The sequence below is a fragment of the Dendropsophus ebraccatus genome, chromosome 5 (assembly GCF_027789765.1).
Source record: "Dendropsophus ebraccatus isolate aDenEbr1 chromosome 5, aDenEbr1.pat, whole genome shotgun sequence".
Taxonomy (NCBI): Eukaryota; Metazoa; Chordata; class Amphibia; order Anura; family Hylidae; genus Dendropsophus; species Dendropsophus ebraccatus.
The window spans coordinates 146431244-146451579 of NC_091458.1; the positions used below are offsets into that span (position 1 = coordinate 146431244).

At 42.1% G+C, this 20336-nt stretch overlaps 1 protein-coding gene across 2 annotated transcripts in view; it reads right to left on the reverse strand.

Moving 5' to 3' along the window:
- HNRNPR (heterogeneous nuclear ribonucleoprotein R) overlaps positions 1–20336 on the reverse strand; it is a 29787-nt gene that overhangs the window by 3440 nt on the left and 6011 nt on the right. The window contains exons 2-9 of one of the 2 annotated variants that reach the window (XM_069971564.1): positions 8943–9085; positions 7330–7437; positions 6608–6721; positions 6048–6224; positions 4829–4964; positions 4303–4508; positions 2440–2589; positions 654–775 (exon numbers count right to left, since the gene is read on the reverse strand). In XM_069971564.1, the coding sequence (XP_069827665.1) occupies positions 654–775; positions 2440–2589; positions 4303–4508; positions 4829–4964; positions 6048–6224; positions 6608–6721; positions 7330–7410 (986 nt within the window). In that variant the 5' untranslated portion in view covers positions 7411–7437; positions 8943–9085. Of the gene's footprint in view, positions 1–653; positions 776–2439; positions 2590–4302; positions 4509–4828; positions 4965–6047; positions 6225–6607; positions 6722–7329; positions 7438–8942; positions 9086–20336 lie in introns of those variants that run through there. The other variant, XM_069971566.1, reaches the window with a different exon arrangement.

The following is a 20336-nucleotide window of genomic DNA, read 5'->3' on the forward strand; positions in this document are numbered from 1 at the left end:
TAAATCTAAACTATACATTTCCATTCCTATATAGCCCAAGTTGGTGCCTCCAGGAGACAGATAAAAATACAAACCTTAAAGGGAAAGTGACAGCACATATATGTGCCAGAAGTGTCACAGCATGAGGGAACAGAGAATAAAAATAAATGTACTGACAGTATACTCAGTTAATATGTAACTTAAAAATTGTCAAAAGAGATGAGCGCAACTGCAGCAAGCTCAAGTCTGATTGTTCGCCATTTGAATAGCACTTGTCCAGTCACCATATATATCCATAGGCATGGGGTCAGTTTCCCTTTAAGGCACCAAGCACATTTGTATTTTCTGTCCACAAAAGAAAAAAAAAGAAAAAAAAGAGCCTGCTCTTGTACAATCCGAAATTTAGGCACGGAGGTGCCCATAGAAGTCAATGGACAGCTTAAGGATTAACATCTGTTTTTGCAGATCAGTTGCTCGGCAATTCCTGGCAAGACTCCTCCAGGTGACTATTTTCTTTTCTTTTTTTGCAGATCCACAAATAAAGGTGACATAAGAATGTCATACTGACTTGATGGGTTTTTGCAGAAAGCTTGCAGACATTGTGTTTTTGTGGACCGCAAAAAAAGGACGTAAAACGAGTAAAGAACTTTCAGATAAATAGCCACAGTACTCACAAAGTACCACGAGATGCCTGTCGTGCAGCCTGGCGCTCTTTCCTCTTCTTATCTGGGGGTTTTGCTAGTACTATCTCAATATCTTCACCCTCCAAGTCAGTTCCATTCATTTCATCCATGGCCTATTCAGAAGCAAAGACATTAACACATATAAGCATGCTATGTAGCCAGAATAAAGCTAGAAATTATATATAATGGGGCAAGCTAGGGTATATAAACACAATTTAAACAAGCACAACAAACAATGCCTGACAACGTAGTTCCCTATAGTAAATGGGACCAATCTGCAGTACAGTCACAGCTGTATGTATGGACCTTGCCCTTTGCCTCCATTCTGCTAATTAGCAGAGGTGCCATGATCTGGACCCACACCAATCAATAATAAACTTTTACCAAACCTATTTAAATGCTATTATATAGAAAAATATATGAATTTAACAAACCTTCATGTTTTATCTAGGTAATATAAAGTGATATGTTTCTAACTAAAATCCATACATAGTTATTCTGTCATTGTACAAGGTCTAAGAATACTGTAATAGAAATATCAATATGCTCATTTTCTATTGTATCCCTTTCTGCTTTTACTTTGTATATTGTAAACACCCTCTGATGCACGTAATGAATGGGGATGACTTATAAGAAGTGACGCTGCTCAGGGGGGCTGATGAAGCGCTGTTTCGTCACGTGAAACAGCTGTAACCTGTTCGTATCACTGTTAACTCTTTGTCTTGTTCATTTGAACTTCTAGGGAATAAGTAGTACATTTTTAAAGAGGAACACTGTTGCCACTCTTTTTTATGCTTACTGACATCCCTTAATCCCTTGCCCCGTAAAATTATTTTGGCAAATTTGTAACTCATTACCTTCAACAAGTCATAACTTCTTATATTTTCCCAAATAATGAGCCATATGAGGACCAATAGTTTTAAATGACATCCTTTATTTTATCATATTTTTACTACAAAAGAAGAAAAATATTTGTGGGACGAAATTGGGGGGGTTCTGCAGTTATAAAAGTGTAACTACTATTTTTAAAAACTTCTAACATGTCAAAGCGACATGTCAGAAGTGCGTATCGGTCGGTCGAGAACCTTGACGATCTCTAGAACAAAGAGGCAGGCGTGTGCGGAAGCACTGATCAGTCAGATCAGTGCTTTGCTGATTAAGTCAACCTAAGGTAGACATCGGCACCCAGTTCTTTTGCTGGCACCTGTCAGATCGCTCTCTGCATGCTGCGATCAATATTGATCGGGGGATGCAAAGGGTTAAATTACTGGGATCGGACTGAAGTCCCCCCCCCGTACTCACCCACTTGCTGAAGACGCGTGTAATTGCAGCGTCGGCAGCGAGCGGGAAAAGAGGAACAAACAAGTACTGACAGCGCTCGTTTGCTCCTCTTGGTCACCCCATGTAATAGGGGCTTAAGAATGGAGGAGACAAATAAAACTGGGTGCGCCAGAGATCTGGTGCAGTTTGTGCAAAAAAAAATAGTGGCTTACAGGACTCACACCACATTGGTGTGTATTTAGGAACAGACTGTAACTTACCTGACTGTAGGCGAGGCTTCATTGAAAAGGCTAGTTGGCCTAAATATGACATAGAGCCCAAAATGCTCCACCATTTCGGTGTAAAGTAAGCCAACAAGACTAAGACTAGACAGTCTGAGACGTGTCAAATTGTGAAACAATTGTGATAAATCTGGCATAGCATTGGTAGAATATCTAGTCGAGTCTCAGACAAAACTGTCTTAGTACTTGGCTTGACATAACATGTACTGACTCACCCTGACTGCAGAATCCCTCTCTTCAAAGTGCACAAAAGCATAATCCTTCAGTTTCTTCACCCGTTCCAGCTTTCCAAACACAGAAAAAGCCTTTTCTAGAATTTCCTCCGTTACTGTGGAAGACAAGTTCCTCACAAAAAGTACTTTTACCTGAAATGACAAATTAAGAATAAAGTCCCCTCAAAACAAAAACAACACACCACTATATTCATTTACTTAAAAAGGGTATTCCAGTCAGGTAAAATATATACTGAATCATGCCTCCCTCCTGCAGACTAACAATTCATTCCATACTTCTATACTCTGTAATTATCTTTTCAGTCTCTTTCCCCAAGTTCTCAGCTGCTGCTTTCTGCTGAACACACAAAAACTTGTGTGAGCTGTTCCCTCTCTCTCAATCCTCCTCACTCCCTTCTGAGATGGCTTGTGTAAATAGCGTCCCTGGCCAGCTGTATCTGAACCAGCAACTTGACCTCAGATTAAGCCTCGGGGGGAAGGAGACTAAAAACAAAAGTATGGAATGAATTGTTAGTCTCCAGGATAAGGGGGTGATTCAGTAATGGCAGCATTTTATAAGTCCATGTATGCAACATTTTGGTCTAGTGTGTCTACTGTCCCTTCAGCACAGTATAAAGCTGCTGTGCAGCTTGTGGCACATACCGCAAGCAGCTGCAGCAGAAGCTTTAGTAAGCAGAAAAAGAGGTTTTATTCTGCCTCGTGCTGACTAGTCATGGGCAGCTCTCACCCCAGATAACTAGTTGCCGCCCCTCTCCCGGGCCTTGCACCGCAGAATAAGGCCCTATTCACACATCCTGTTCCTGTCCACAATTGCGGATCCGCAGGAAAATAGGACCAATGTATTTCAATGGACCCATACACACATCCGTGTTGTGTACTGGGCTGCAATCCGTTCCAAAAAAAAAAAAAAAAAAAAAAAAAAAAGGACAGGCCCAGTCAAGGCCAGTAACTGACACACCCAATACAACTCTATTGGGTCCGTATTTTTTTATGGATGCAATACGGACTAAATTTGCGGATTGTTACTGACTGAAATTTGCGGATTGGAAAAATATACTGATGTGTGAATAAGGCATAAAACTTCATTTTCTGCTTACTAAAGCTACTATTGCTGAAGCCGATACATGCCACAAGCTGCACAGTAGCTCTATACTGTGCTGGAGGGAACCATATCGGCACAATAGTGCTAATTGGCCCCCTTTAACTTTTGATAAGTATATCATCAACCTTTGCTACTTATGTATCAACTGTGCATGCTTACCAAGAGACAGTGCTCTTTTTTATGCAACAATTCAGTCAGTATAATGTCACTGTGTGGTTACAGAGGTTTTGGTGCTGTGTGACAGGAGAGCTGACCATACAATGTGAGCACCCCCAGGATGCTCTGCTACTGAATGTAGACATGCAGCAGCTGTACACAGGAACAGTGAAGGGAGACACCTAGTGGCCATATGTAGAACACTGATTTAAAAAGAAAAAGTAAAAAAAATAAATAAAATATAACATGAGTATAAAACTGCTATCGTTCACAACCCCAGCTGATTCCTTAAAAAAAAAGAACGCAATAGTGCCTCTTTAACATTAAAAACGTTGACCCTCTATAGTCAATTAGGCAGGAATTTAGCTTTAGTCAGAAAATGAACATGATTTTAATGCAATACTGGGGGAGATAAATAAAAACTGTCTGGCTTTCCCACAGCAGCCATTAGGATATGAAAGCTGAGCTGTGATTGGTTGCTGTGGGAAAGCTAGACAGTTTTTCTTTATTCCCCCCCCACTGTGTCTTTGATGAGTTTTCTTTCCCTTAGATTTTAGTTGCCTTTATAATCATTCAGAGATGCTCACCTTTGCCATGATTTCAGGGTCCGGCTCCTCTACCGGATCTGCCCACTCTACAGTTACAACATTGCCCCAAACCTTCACTTTCCCACTCATTAATCTTCGCCTAGCTTGTGCTGCAGTTTTGTGGTCCTCGTACTCCAAGAAACAAAATCCACGGTTCTTCTTCTTATCATCGGGTTGATGGTAGAGAATCACGTCCACCAGGCCCTCTAGCAATTACATAAATAAGTACTTAAGAAACACTTTAAAGTCAGTAAAAAAAAATAATAATAAAAGTGTGATTAGGGCTAAACTAGAATCTGCTTAGATCTAATGATACGACAGGCAGAATCTGTGTTGTGCACAATCCATCTCGCTCCTGCATAGCAGCGCGCTGAATGTCTAGTGCAGTTCAGCACAACACCCTAAAATTCTGACTGTAATATTCACAAACCACTGACTGGACATCCAATTTGAGCTCTAACGAAAGCAAATTTTTGTTCCAGAAAAAAAAAAAAAATACTACTTGAATAACATCCAGTTACGATACCTGTGACTTTACTAAATTCTTCCAGAATATTTTCTTTAGTCTTATTTTTGGGGATTGAGCCAACAAAGAGTCTGTTATTTGCAACAGAAATGCATACTCCAATATGTTTTCCGGGACGTATTTCATAGTTGTCACACTGGATAAGACAATCATATAGAGAAAAAAAATTGTGTTACCATACCTTTAAAAACTGTATTATATAACGCTGTAGCGGCCCTGAGCTTATTATATGTAATGCAACCTTTAGATGTAATGTAACATTTGCGTTACATGAGAAAAAAAAAAAGTTATCAGCAACACAATGTGTGCAGCACCAGAACCAGTGGACTATGCTGTCAAATGAAACAAGGTTGTCTGGGAAAACATTATCAATAGCCTATTGAAATGAGTGAGGAACCAAGGCTGCAGTATACAGGTAACATAGCAAACTGCTTTCTCACGGTATCACAGATGCTAAACAGTTGGGGATACCAGGTGTCAGCTTTCTAACGATGCATACTATACTATTCTATCGATCAACTATTGATAGCCTATCCTGTGGACAGGAAATCAAATTTATTTTAGATAGATAGATAGATAGATAGATAGATAGATAGATAGATAGATAGATAGATATGCAAGTTCTAAAACGAGAAAAAAAAAAAGAAGAATGGGACCTGTTTTGTTACCACAGGCTGCAAAATAAAAATAGTAAAGTGGAAAATAAAGCTAGCATGCTTATTGTCAATATGCCATAAAAATGTCTACTAATCTGTGACAGATACTTTGTCTGATGCAATTGGTCATTACAAGGGCACTGTTGTTGAAACAGACCCTGACCTATCATAACTTTTAATAGGAGTATATCAGACCGAGACCAATCCCTAGACAGAGCTGGAAGAAGAGTTCTTTCCTGGCTCTATACTACATGGCTGTGTCTATGTAACCATTTCAGAGTGGAAAGAGAAGGGCTCAGCCCCGTGCTTCTCTCCCTGCTCATTTTAGGAATCAGTCAAGGTGAGAACACAACCATTTGCAACATGCTTCTAGGACATGTTAAAGTTGTGAGTTTTTTAAGCAACAGGTACACTAACTTTCAGTTAGGGTTTTTTAAAAATGAAATATTGCAGCATGCAGCACTATTCCTGCCATCAAAAGTGATAGAAACCTCAACATAACCTTGGGCAGAGGCTTCAGTGGTAGTATGAGCAGAGCTTTACATAATATAAAATCTAATTACCAACTTAACAGCCTCTTGTGCTGCTTCTTTGTTACAAAAAGTTATAAAGGCATAACCCCTGTTTTGCCCGGAGAGAGGATCCATCATAAGGCGAAGATCCCAGATGGGGCCTGCTTTTTCAAAGAGAGGGACAAGCTCATCTTCATATAAGTCTCTTGGTATCTTTCCAACAAACACCTGTTTAAAAATAGAAAAGAAAAAAAAAATCATTAACAGATGTATTCCCATAAAGTGATGCACTATCACTAGGTCATACAAATTACTTTATTATGATCAGTGGGTGATTTAAATGGAGCCATGCTGCGCTTTCCTGTAAAGCGGGTATGGCCTGTGGTCTACGGAGGAAAAAAAGGTAAAAAGGTATGCAGACCCAACATTCTCAGAACAGTGATAATCCAATGGTTTAAACCCCAATGATCATACTGTTAGCATATCCTAGCACTGTTGCCATTTCACTACAAAATGGGAATAACCCTGTCATAAAAAAAATTGTAATATAATGCTTTTTTCGGTTCATTTTAACAATATAAGTTGTACATATAGAACATAATCCGTCACACCTCAGTTCCGATGCCTGGTTGCGCACATGATGAAACAGAGTCTGGAGGTGGTCCGCCATATTTTCTTTGCCCTGTTGTTACATCCAAACTGTAGCCCGTTCTTTCAAGTAATGCCTAAATAAAAGCATTCATGACATCTGAGATGGCGTGTGTAAACAAACGTAACATTTTAAAAATATATACATTATTACTATTATTATTATATACAGATGACACACATGGATACATACATAGTTGTCTGGGGTTTGTTTGTTTTTTTTGCAAAACTGAGCCGTCTCTGGAAGAAAGTTACCATCTTTTTCTAAGACTGGATAACCCTTTTAAAGTGTACCTGTCGTTTTAGAAAACCTTTGACATACCATAGAGACAGCTCACTTTCTGGTCTAAATTTAAAAGAATAAATACATATGACTTACAATGGGCTCCGGTGGAGCACGACTTCTCTCTGCTCTCTCTCTCCCGATCGGTTCAGGTATGACCACTCGGACCGATCAAAACTTTTGACATGTCTCTATGACATGACAAGTTTTTTTTTTTTTTTTTAACAACAGGTACACTTTAAGAGCTTACTGTATTGCAACTAAAATCCCAGTAGGAATGATGTATGCAAATGTTATCTGTTATCCAAACTTGCTGACTTTTTAGGAGTTCCAATCTTTTACAAGGAGCTGTGTACATACAGTACATACACATAACCTTGGATATAATTACATGTATATTACCTTAATCTTTGCTTCATCTGGAGCCTTGATGCTTTCTTGAGTCTTGCTTCCCTGCTTCTCCCTCTGTCTATAGGTTTTCATAACTTTAGTAGGATGGGCGTTCTAGTTCTGAAAAAAAAAAAAAAACTATTCAATTTCAATTTAAAAAAATAAACAGAGAAAATGGAACACATTAGGGCGCTAGTGAAGTAGAATGACAGAGCGGCACTTCAGGTCTTCAGCCTATGAGCCACTGGATGTGATCCCCCTCACTGACCAGCACAACCATATGATGGCATCGCCCATGCCCAGGGATCCTATCCCTACTAGTACTGAGCGAACATGCTCGTGGTGCTCATATTCCTTCAATAACTGATGGACAAACAATTTTCCGCCCATCAGTTATATCTCCTGAAACCTTTTCTGCGGACACCATACTGGAAGCAGACACTGTTTTCCTGTATTGTTTGTGTACATAGTGCAACAAGATGTACAGGCTGTTGCAGCCAAAATAAATGGAAGTGAACAGATAGAAGAAAAAGAGATTATTACAGAAATGTAATCACAGCCTGTTAGCCTGCTCCCCAAGAGACCAGGGGATGATAGTGATTACCTATACAGAGCCTGTGTGTATACTGGTAATATGGTGTCTTCTCAGCTGTTTACAACATACAGGTCTTCTGTGTGTCCATCACATCACCAGGATACGTATCCCCTTGAAATATACAATGAAGGATCCTACTGAACAACCGCAAGCAGAGGACATAGTGAGATTGTGACTGGGCTTTTCTAGTCTTTAGGAATATTAACAGTTCTACTAATGTAGAACAGTAATCCCTATGGTCAATGGCCTTTAACTAGGGATGGGCGAATTTACAGGAGGAACGAAGCGACGCACTTTGTTAGGATCTGCCAGCCGCTTGTTGTGCTGCTTCACTCTGGGTGCCTGGAAAAGCTGGGTCTAGTCCTGGAATACTTCTCCCAGTTTGACAGCACTGGATCCAGCTTTTCCTAGCCAGGATTACCTCCGACCTCTGTTCCAAGGCTTCCCTCAAGTAGGAAAAATGTGCGGTATGAAGGTTGGGGGGGGGGGGTCATCAGAGCAGAAGCCGATGCAATAAAGCATATAGTTTCCTGCTGTTAACCCTTTCTGGGGTGCAGCAGTGATGGAATACGTAAATACAGCATTGTGTGTCACTTACAGGCTGCAGCAAAGAAATAGTTAGAGAAGATGGGGAAGGCACTTGGCTGCCGGGTGCTCCTAATAAGCCAATGGCTTCTGACTGTGGCCACAAGAGGCCGCTTACTCCCCCAGATTGCAGGACTTGGTGGAAGAGGAGACAGTGGGTGACCGCCCAGAAGCCAGGAAACATGTTTGTTTGTTTTTTTCTTTTTACAAGGGGGGTGTGGAGATTAACTACAGAGGAGCTGCCTAGGGTGAGGGCCTACTGGGGGGATTACATACAGGGGAAGGGTGTTAGTACAGGGGCAATTGCCTACAGGGGGAATGAATATCAAGATTTGAATCTGAATAGAAAAAAATAATAATAAATTAGTATTATTTTTTTGACGACATTGCCCAGCCCTAGACCGGGCTAAGATTTGTTAGGTCTGCAAGGACCAAACCCACAAACCTGTAATTGCAGTTGCTTATTAAATCTCTGTTGAATTCCTAGGCCCTTGGTTGAGCTCCTCCGGCACTTATGTAATGGATGAACTTGGGTGACCAGCACTGTACAAGTTCATGTGGGAAACCTGTTTGGCTGTAGGACTGCTCCTAAAAATAAAATTAATTAGAAAAGTCAGTACTTATAAACTAATAACAAGAACAAAAACTTTTCAAATTATCCTGCCATTATATAATGTTTTTGTAGTTTTTTTTTTGTTTTGTTTTTTTAAAATAGAAGAGGGTCACTATACTCTGACTGATTATCTGACTGATTATCGGTTGAATGAGCATTCATAGCAACACTCCTTCCCATTAACCAGCCCATTATTGAGCAAACGAATGAGGAAAAAAATTTAAAAATCATGGTTATCAGCCACACATGGCCCCATATAACCAGGGGATTATGAATTCATCAAACAGCTGCACCAATGACGCATCATTCGTTTCTGCGGCCCAGTCTACAACTGACTAAGGGTGCATTTACACAGAAAGATTTATCTGACAGATTTTGGAAGCCAAAGCCAGGAATGGATTTGAAAAGAGGAGAAATCTCAGCCTTTCCTTTATGACCTGATCCCTGTTTATAGTCTGTTCCTGGTTTTGACTTCAAAGATCTGTCAGATAAATCTGTCTGTGTAAATGCACCATAAGCCACATCATCCAACAGGACCGATACTCGGCCCATGTTAAAAGGTTTCTAAGGCTATACCAGGAGCAAATCCTGAAAGCAGTCTCTTCTGACTTTATGACTTTGTCCTCTGTACTCTGTACTGTAGATTTGGACAGTATCTTAAAGTAAACATTTATAGGGCTATTGCGCTCAAAATAAACTAACTATGTTGCTGCCCTTGGTAAGAAGATAAACATTCTGCACTTCCCCCAGTGTCCTCCTACGTCATCTTTGGGTTCCCAGCTGAGCGATCCAGCTTTGTGAGATGGACTCTGCTGGCAGTAACAGTCCGGTCAGCCAATCACTGACCGATATGGTACAGCGCACAGGTAGTTATTGGCTGAGATGGCTGTCAATGCCAGATCACTGAGTCCATCTCAGAAGCAGAGGCGGGATCACTCAGCAAGAGACCTAAAGATGATGCAGAAGAACAAAGGGGAAAACGGAAAGGTAATAAAAGGCTGTGTGTTATGTTCTCACCAAGGGCATCAATATATTAAAAAATTATTTTGAGCAGAATACCCCTTTAATTCTCCACTATGTTGACATGAATACATGAGTATACATACATGACGTGAACATTGCACATGTATGGAACACTGTGGCAGATCACATGCGCTACTCATTTCTTATGTGTTACAGACACTATTATGTTTTGCTCAAGAAGAGGGCATGGACAAGAATTAGGCATGGTTATATCCAAAGTTTAGGCGGAAATTAGAGCGTCAGTCGATGCAAAGACAGTAGAGATGAACGCAACTCTGATTGTTCGGCATTTGAGTACCAGTGGCTGAAGAAGTTGGATGCAGCCATAGGGAGTCCAGGAAGACAAATGCAGTCCATGGCCTATGGCAGTATCCATGTTTTTCCAGACGCCATAGGGCTACATTCTTCTTTAGCCACTAGTACTCAAATGGCGAACGATTGGTAAAATATAGGCAACCAGAGGAATAAATGGAATGAGTGTACTACTGCATCCAGAAAGATGATCAAAAATATTACAGAGATGTCTCCAATGACTCATACCCAGGACTATAACAAACACGGCAGCTCTTTACTGTAAGAGAAGTGACACTATAAAAACTTCTGCCAGAGGAGGTGGTCATTAGGAATTCACTGAAGTGTAACACTATTACAGGCTACTAGATTTTTAAAGAAGAGTAACTGAACCAGGGAGAGAAGTACGTCACTGCCAAAACAAGTCCGTCTCAGAAGAAGCAGCCACATGATCAGCAGGAAGCTAGAAGAAACAAAGTAGGGGAGTATGCCATGCCTTTTATTTTCATTGTGGTCCCAGTAATAAAGATTACAAAAAAAAAAAAGAAGTATCTGAAATTCCCCTTTAGGGTGCCTTCACACAGGACGTATTGCAGTGGAAATCTTGCTGCGAGTTTTGCAGAGAGATCTGCTACAATGTAAGGTCCTGGCAGGTCCCTGTGCCCACATACAGCGGTCTTTCAGATCACTACGAGTATGTATATCACCTGCGCCTTAACCGGCTCCCGCTGTATACAATACATTACCTGTCCTCAATCCTTGCTGCATGGGGTCCCGGCTTCCTGCTCTCCCGACCAGCCAATAAGTGGCTGCGGCTGGGCAACACACTGATTGGCTGGGCGAGAGAGCAGGAAGCCAGGACCACATGCAGCAAGGATTGATGACAGGTAATGTATTGTATACAGCAGGAGCCTAATAAGAGGTTAAGGGGCAGGTGATTTACATAGTGGCAGCAGTCTTTCAGTATGTATTCACAGGGACCTGCCAGGACCTTACATCGTAGCGGATCTCGCTGAAAAACTTGCAGCGAGATTTCCGCTGCTATACGTCCTGAGTGAAGGTACCCTTAAACTATTTTATTATGGGACTTGAGCCATGTGATCATGGTCTGACAACTAGTCATTTTGACCTGCACGCAGGACTGTCTGTAAATTACAGGATTACTTTAGATCTATCAAATTCATCGAAGCTCTGAGACACCTCACCTCCAAACCTCCACCCTCAATGTTCCTCTGTACATTTCTCTCTATGCAAAGTTTGCGGCTGAAGATATGGTTTCTTTGTGCACTGACATAAGGGTAGTCCCTGTAAGAATTAGCTACAGAGCTATAAACCTCTTAATCACACTGCCTTGTGCTTCAGAGATGCTGTCCCCTGTCTCCTGTTTGGAAAACCAGAGCATTGCTTAGAAACACTTCGGAATTAGGAGACACAGAAGCTGTAACTATACAGTGGTACCTCGGTTTAGGAGTAACTTGGTTTGAGAGCGTTTGGCAAGAAGAGCTCACAGTTATTCAAAATTGTGACTTGGTTTAAGAGCATTGCTTTGGTTTAAGAGCTCCCTGTACTGGGTGGGAGGGGGAGTGGGAAAAGGTATGGTCTGCATAGCTTGGTCTACAGCCCTGTACTCTGACCCAGGAAGTCTCCCTCACCTTCCAAATCATAGCACATTCACTTCAGGCTGGGGCTTACATCAGGGGACAGGACTGTGGAGGTAATCTCTTCATAGCTGTAACCCCTCTCTCCCCGGACAGAGAGTGCTGCATGTATGTGCCCACATGTGTCCTGCTCAATCCTTCATGCTCCCTGCAGTCTCTATCAACCTTTGTGTTTCCCATCATCTCCATTCCTGCTATGTGTCTGCACTTACACTCAGCTATACACACTGCTGCTATAATGTGTCTGCACTTACACTCAGCTATACACACTGCTGCTGTTTCTTCAGGTTTATGCACTTACTGTACATTATACTCTACAGGCTGATTGCTATACTGTACAGTAACTTATATTACACATTCAGCTGTTTCTAAATGTTTGTTTCATTTGTGTTACATGTTATTCAGAATAAAAATCATTATTTTTTGGGTGTGGAACCAATTGTCTGCATTTCAGTGATTTATAGGAAAATTTGCTTTGCTTTAAGAGTGGATAAGGATAGTCCCGGAACGGATTATGCTCGCAATCCAAGGCACCACTGTACTTCCCAACGCTCCTCCAGGTCCCAAGAGAAGCTCCGAGTCACCAACCTTTCTCTTACTTAAGACTAGGGATGGTCCGAACCTGCCGAAGTTCGGGTTCGTACGAACCTGAACTCTCGGCAATGATTCCCGCTGTCTGCCCGCTCTGTAGAGAGGGTGGATATAGCTGGTGGACCGCCTGGAAAACTGGGATACAGCCTATGGCTATGACAGAACCTAAACTATATTAATGAGGAACATTTATTAAAATTTTATTTTCAAAGATTTTTTTTTTCCCTAAAGCTGGAGTCGGAGTCTGTACATTTTTCCGACTCTAGCTCAGACTCAGACTTCACGGCCCTGCTCAGCTTCATACGGTATACCTCCCTCCCCCTCTGTAGATCTTCCCCCATACTGTATACTTCCCTACCCCGCCATAGTTCTTCCCTCATATTGAATCTTAACCACCCAGTGTCAGTGATCTGGTCAGATGACTGTAACTTTGGCTTATATGCAAAGTAGGATTTATATTTCATACCTACTCCAAACATTTTCAGAGAAACATGGTATATAGGCAAAAATAAATAGCTGCAGCTTTAAATGGTGGAAAAAAAACATGTAAACTCACCATTTATGTTTTTTTTTAGTGACCTAATCATTCCCGCCATTGTTATCCCAACATTCCCCCCAAGCTGAACTGAGATGAACTGTCAGAAAACATAACACCAGGCAGTATGGAGCAGCTGTTAGGAGGGCGCTGAAGCTCTAGCTACCAGAGTATCTTACTCACCAGTGATTACACTTAAAGATAAGTGGGATTCGAGCATGCTTTAGTCTGTCCGAATCCGAGCGTGCTGCATTTGATTAGCGGTGGCTGAAGTTCGCTTGAGTTAAACTCATCTCTAACTATACTCCATACACCTCAAGTCGACATCTACATGATTTAAGGTTTTTTGATTCTTTATTAATCTCTGCCACTTTTCAAGGATCTGCTTAAAGAGGATGTACCACCAGGTACATCCTCTTAATCTGAACCAACGGATCGAATGGCGCCGTCACGGGGAAGCCGTTGCCACGGTCTGTTTTTCGGACCACGGCCCGGTTCCCGAGCACAACGCCGTTCTATGCACCGGAACCGACCGGTGCTCAAGCACTGGAGGTAGGTCGGGCCACCCCCAGTGGGAGGGAATTCCCTCCCCTGTATGACGGGGCTCCATTCATTCTTCCCCGTGACGGCGCCGTTCGATCCGTCAGTTCAGATTGAAGACGATGTACCTGGTGGTACATCCTCTTTAAGTCAAACATTATGAAAACAACAAATGGGGGGCATGCACAGCCAAAACAATTAATAAGGTTGGGTGCTAACAATAGGCATATAGAAAACCTATATACCAGAAGAAGCAAAGAAAGGTATATGCCATATAGTAAGTAAGCACACCACAAGTCATAAAGTAAACTCAAAAATAACAGTACTTTATTCCACAGGTACAAAAAAGAGATATAAATAATACTTATAGATCCAAAAAGATTAAAAACACTTAAAAAGCACACCAAACATGGAGACACCACGTAAGGTGTCATCCACCTTGACACCCCGTACAAGGATTATAATGTGTCCTGTTCAAAATAAAGAAGGTAAATAACCCTTCAAAAGTGAAAAAATATATATATTGCCATAAAAAATAGAATATCAAAACTAATACAAGCAACAATAAGATGAATAGGCAGATAATACAGTGATACCCAAACAATAGATAGTTACCACCTAACCAAGAAATGAACAGTGACACAACGGGGTGTCAATAGGAAGAGCCCCACGCGTTCCGTCCGCACTACCGGACTTCCTCAGGGAACCGACCGGTGCTCAAGCACTGGAGGTAGGTCGGGCCACCCCCAGTGGGAGGGAATTCCCTCCCCTGTATGACGGGGCTCCATTCATTCTTCCCCGTGACGGCGCCGTTCGATCCGTCAGTTCAGATTGAAGACGATGTACCTGGTGGTACATCCTCTTTAAGTCAAACATTATACAACCAGAAAATGACACATATACAACAGTATAGCTGATGAAAGACATGATCAAAAGCCTCACTGCTGAGATCCACACTGATCAGAAATTATAGCCTTGGCGGGATCGCAGCAGCACAATACACTCCCCGGCTAGCCACTCATTCTCAATAACTTGCCCTGAAAAATAATGATAGAATGAGCAGCCAGCCGCGGAGTGGATTGGATATATCTCCTGATCACAGTAGGTCTTAGCAATGAGACACTGATCAATAACTTGACGTGTGATGACAAGCCAAAAGGTTTTTGTAATGACAGTGCCCATTTAAGGTGAGCTTGTGATATTCTCTGAGTAATCCAGCCACCCACGGACAACCATTGCCGCAATTAATAATCTGCCTTTTTTCCCCCCCATATGCTACACTGCTCACTAGGTATTTGTGCTGTTAGTTTATGATGCCTGATATGCCCCTAGACTGTCAACTGGGTCATTCTACCACTCTGTTCTTCATGGGAAGAGCACTAAGGTTTATGTCCACTTATGAACCAAGAACCATCCCCTTCCAGAGGATTTTACAAACCTCTCACCCCCGCACCCAGGGTGGAACCCACCTGACCCCCCCCACCCCACCTGCCCCCCCCCCACCCCACCTGCCAGTCCTGCTGCAGAGAAATCGCCGCCTTCTCGTCTGCCGCCCAATATGGAGCAGTGATTTCCTATGGACATCGGACTCATCTCTTCTAATATGCATACTAAGCCTGCAGCAATTTCTCCTCGGCAGGACCGGCATCAGGAGCGGGACTGGCAGGAGGGGGGAAGTATGGGGAGCTCTGCCCTGGGTGTCGGGTTTAAAGGTTCTCTATGAATGTCAGAGGATGTCATACGTCCTTCCTTGGATGTCAGAGGATTAGAGATGAGCGAGCCAGCTGAGATCCGCATTTGTATGAACCCAAACCATCAGCATTTTAATCCCGCTGTCTTCCCGGTCTGTTGGGAAGGTGGAGACAGCCCGAGTCCCGTCTGGAAAACATGATACAGTCTAGGTCATAGGACTGGGGCTGTCTCCACCTTCCCCAAGGAGCAGGCAGACAGCAGGATTCAAAAGTTGATAGTTCTGGCTCGTACGGCTTGCTCATCTCTACAGAAGATTTCAGTCGTGTTCTTGCTTTACCCCACAAATGCCAAGAAATAGGGGGTTTACTATGTGGTTGAATATCTGTACTTTTTACTTAATAGTCCAATGTGTAGGAACTTCTTTCATAATCACACGTAGCGTAGCACTCACATCCTATAAGGTTCCTGCCAGGGAAGACTACAATCAGGCAGATAGTGCTGTGTCATACAAGCAACAAACAGGTGAGAAGCGAGCAATCGTGCCTGGCACGTCCATCAAGTTTAACCAAGGAGAGGATGGATTCTTGTTCTAAGAACTTGTCTCTCCTGTTGGGAAACCTCCACTGTTTTTGCTGTGACCAGATCCTGGGGTGACTGTTCCACACAGTCACTGTTCTTACGGTAAAGGAGGCTTGTCACCTCCGGAGATTGAACCTTTTCTCTCTCCAGGCGGTGGCAGTGCCCCCTTGCCTTTTGAGGGGTTTTTACCTGGAACATCTTTTCCCCATATTTCTTGTTGAGGCTATATATATATATATATATATATATATATATATATATATATATATATATATAAAAATTTATAAATTAATGTCTCTTCAAGACTAAACAAATTTAATTCTTTGTTTGGGAAATTGCAGCTATTGACGTAAATTAAAAAGAGCATTAGGCTACTTTCACACTTTCTTATCACATCAATGTTTTATCAGCCATCATCCATTTTATTATGCAATAGCAATTTAAAGGGGTTATCCAGCGCTGCAAAAACATGGCCACTTTCCCCCTACTGTTGTCTCCAGTTTGGGTGGGGTTTTGAAACTCCTTTCCATTGAAGTAAATGGAGCTTAAAGGGGTTGTCCGGCGATAAAAAATTATTCACAGAATAACACACATTACAAAGTTATACAACTTTGTAATGTATGTTATGTCTGTGAATGGCCCCCTTCCCCGTGTTTCCCCCCACCCACGCTAGACCCGGAAGTGTGGTGCATTATACTCACCGCATGTCGTGTCGTCCACGGTCTCCGATCGTCAGCAGTGACGTCTTCTTTGGGAGCTTGGCGGATCTTCCCAAGTGCCGGCCACCCTCTGTAGCGTCATCCGAAGCTCAGCCGCGATTGGCTGAGCATAACTGTGCTCAGCCAATCGCGGCTGATGACGCGGCCACGTCATCAGCTGCTCAGCCGCGATTGGCTGAGCACAGTTATGCTCAGCCAATCGTGGCTGAGCTTTGGATGACGCTGCAGAGGGCGGCCGGCACTCGGGAAGATCCGCCAAGCTCCCGAAGAAGACGTCACTGCTGACGATCGGAGACCGTGGTCGGCACGCGACAGGTAATGTATAGCGCACCACACTTCCGGGTACACGGGTGGGGGTGGTGGGACACGGGGAAGGGGGCCATTCACAGACATAACATACATTACAAAGTTGTATAACTTTGTAATGTGTGTTATTCTGTGAATAATTTTTTATCGCCGGACAACCCCTTTAATTGCAAACTGCACCTGAACTGGAGACAACAGTAGGGGGAAAAGTGGCCATGTTTTTGTAGCGCTGGATAACCCCTTTAAGATGGCTTATTGAATTTTCACATGCAAATCAACACAAAAAATTCAGAAAAATCTGTGCTCATTTACCCTCAGACAATGTCCACATTAAGTTTACAAATGTTTTACAACAAAAATAAAAAATTCCCAACATTGGCTATGTCTACTATTTGTAAACATATTAAAGGAGACCTGTCCCCCCCCCTTGCCGGGGTGACAGGCTCCCAACCCCCAGCTAGATCCCCTTATACTGGCCTCATCTCGCCAAGTCCCACTCCTGGAGCCGGTCCTGGGACCGAGTTATCCTGGTCAGAAGCGCTGTGGAGCGCACGGCTCCATTCATTCTCTATGGACGCTGGACCTATCTCCACAGCGCGCGACGGCTTCTGACCAGGATATCTCTGTCCCGGGACCGGCTCCTGGAGCGGGACTCGGCGATATGAGGTCAGTATAAGGGGATCTAACTGGGGGTCGGGAGCCTGTCACCCCGGCTCGGGGGGTGACAGGTCCTCTTTAAGTTTTACAGCCTTTTGCTATGTATTTACATGCCAAAATACAGCCATATTTTAGTACAAAATTCAAGGTGTTGTTTGGGCTGTAAATGGCATCCCAAAAAAAAGCTATTTTGGTGTTTTAGATTTTGTCAAAAAAGTTTTTAACTATGCCCCAAAACAGAGCTATATATTGCAGCTCATAAAACGCCCCAAAAGTAAAAACTACTTGAAAAGAGTGTGAAATAAAAATATGTAAAATACAGTCCAGAAAATGTTGCAGACACATAACCTTAAAGCGACTCTGTACCCACAATTTGACCCACCCAAACCGCTTGTACCTTCGCATAGCTGCTTTTAATCCAAGATCTGCCCTGGGGTCTGTTCGGCAGGTGATGCAATTATTGCCTTTAAAAAAGAACTTTTACACTTGCAGCCCTGTGTAAAATTGGCGTGGCCTAGAGTAGACATGCCCTAGGATAAGGAATGCCCTTAGAACAATGTTTCCTATTCATCACCTGTGTGAACATTGCACATGGGCTGGATGGTTAAGGCACCTGTGCAGTTTTCAGACAGGTGAGGAATAAGAAAAATCCTGCCCCGGGGAGTTCCTAGTGATGAGGAGGATTGGAGGGGTGTTGCAATCCTAGGGCATACACGCCACAGGACTGCAAGTTTAAAAGTTGTGTTTTAGGACAATAACTGCATCACCTGCCAAATGGAACCCAGGGCAGATTTCGGATTAAAACCAGCTATCCGAAGGTACAAGCTGTTTGGAGGTGTCAGATTGTGGGTACAGAGTCGCTTTAAAAGGGTTGTCCAGGGACAAACCTGTTTCTTTTTTTTGAAGTACAGTATTATTGTAATTTGCACTAACTTAAGACACATCTAAAGTTTCTGACTCTTGAGACCATCTGTGATCCCGAGATACAGCCAGAGATGTGCAAGGCAATGCACTTAACTCCCCACCTATCATTCAAGTTGACAAATTTGCTTGAGTCTATGGAACAAAGGAGTCAGATGTCCCCCTCCCAGCTCTATTTCGGAATCCCAGGGGGTCTCAAAAGTGAGACCTGACGCGATCATTAATTTTTGACATGTTTAAAAGGAAACTCCAGCGATCCAGGGTGGATAAAAATCAATGATTTTGTAAAAAAAATCAAAAAAATCGGATTTTTTTGATTTAAATCGGATTTTTTTCAATAAACTGCTTTTTGAGGAAAATATTTTACCATCCAAAGGTTCTTCCATCATGAGATAAAGCTGAGTTGTTTAACTCAGTAGAATAAAGGCTGTATATGTTCTCAAATGTTACAACATGAACAGAGTTGAGAAAAAGACCTTAATCCTATTGTTCTACAAACCTATGAATACAGAATCATCCCCTTCAGTACCAAGTCCAAGAAGTTAGACAATATGTTTCTGATTGTTTGGACTATTTTTTTTTTTTTTTTTGTTAAGCCAAATTAGTTAACATGGATGTTTGTTTAAGCAAATAACGTATGCTGTAATGTTGTTATTGTTTCAGTTGAATAAATCCATTTAAATTGTTATTAAGTTCAGGATTATTTTTCTCCTTCCTAAGTACAACAGAACAGTGGTGTCCAAATATGAATGATTAACCCATTAAACTGGGGAGAAAAAAGTAATATAAAAAGTGATTCTAAAAATCTTCATCTACTTGCATGTTAAAGTAGCAAGAACTAGTTTAGGTAGAAACTTTGATTTAAATCACTGATTTAAATCAAGCCTTCCGGACTAGTGATTTAAATCGTGATTTAAATCGTGATTTAAATCAGTTTGATTTAAAACAAATCCACCCTGCAGCGATCTGATCAAAAAATAAATAAAATTATAAAAAAGCATTTAGGTGCGCTCACCGATCCCCCATCGATTGTTTGACCCTCGCTTGCCTACACTACTCCTATCCCCAGATTTAAACTTTTACAAATGATCCCGGTTTTACAACATTGCACCCGGCTGGGAAACTACATATCCCAGCATACACTGCACCTCAGAACCAACTGCTGGAACCCGCCCCTATCTTGTAGTATATGCCCACCACTAGTTCTATCTGCCTCTACTTTGCACAGTAAACACAGTATCTATCTATCCATCTACACAGATTAGATAGGGAAGGAGAGAGAGATGAAACAAAAGGGTCTCCTTTCCCTTATACTACTAAGGAGCAGGGTTGTGGAGTCAGAAAAAATGTACCGACTCCGACTCCAGCTTTAAAAAAAATCTTATAACAATTTAGAATTGAGTTTTGATATGAATTTTATAAGTTTTGCTCATCAATATATATTATGAGCAACATTCTAATAGGACACTGGCCCTATTAGATAAGGGTGGTCGGGGAAAAGTTGTCGGTCATTATTTGTCAGTTTATTCCTGAGCTGGAAGAGTCCATTGTGTGGGGGGAGATCTGTCCAGTTCTCTTCCTGCATGCTGGATGACTGTATATGAGCAGCAGTGTAATATGAAGGTATCCTGTGGTATATAGAGGAGAAGGAGAAGACATAAGTAGTGTAGCAGTGTTTTTCTTCAGTGTTCTATGGCTGCAGCAGGCTGTGTGT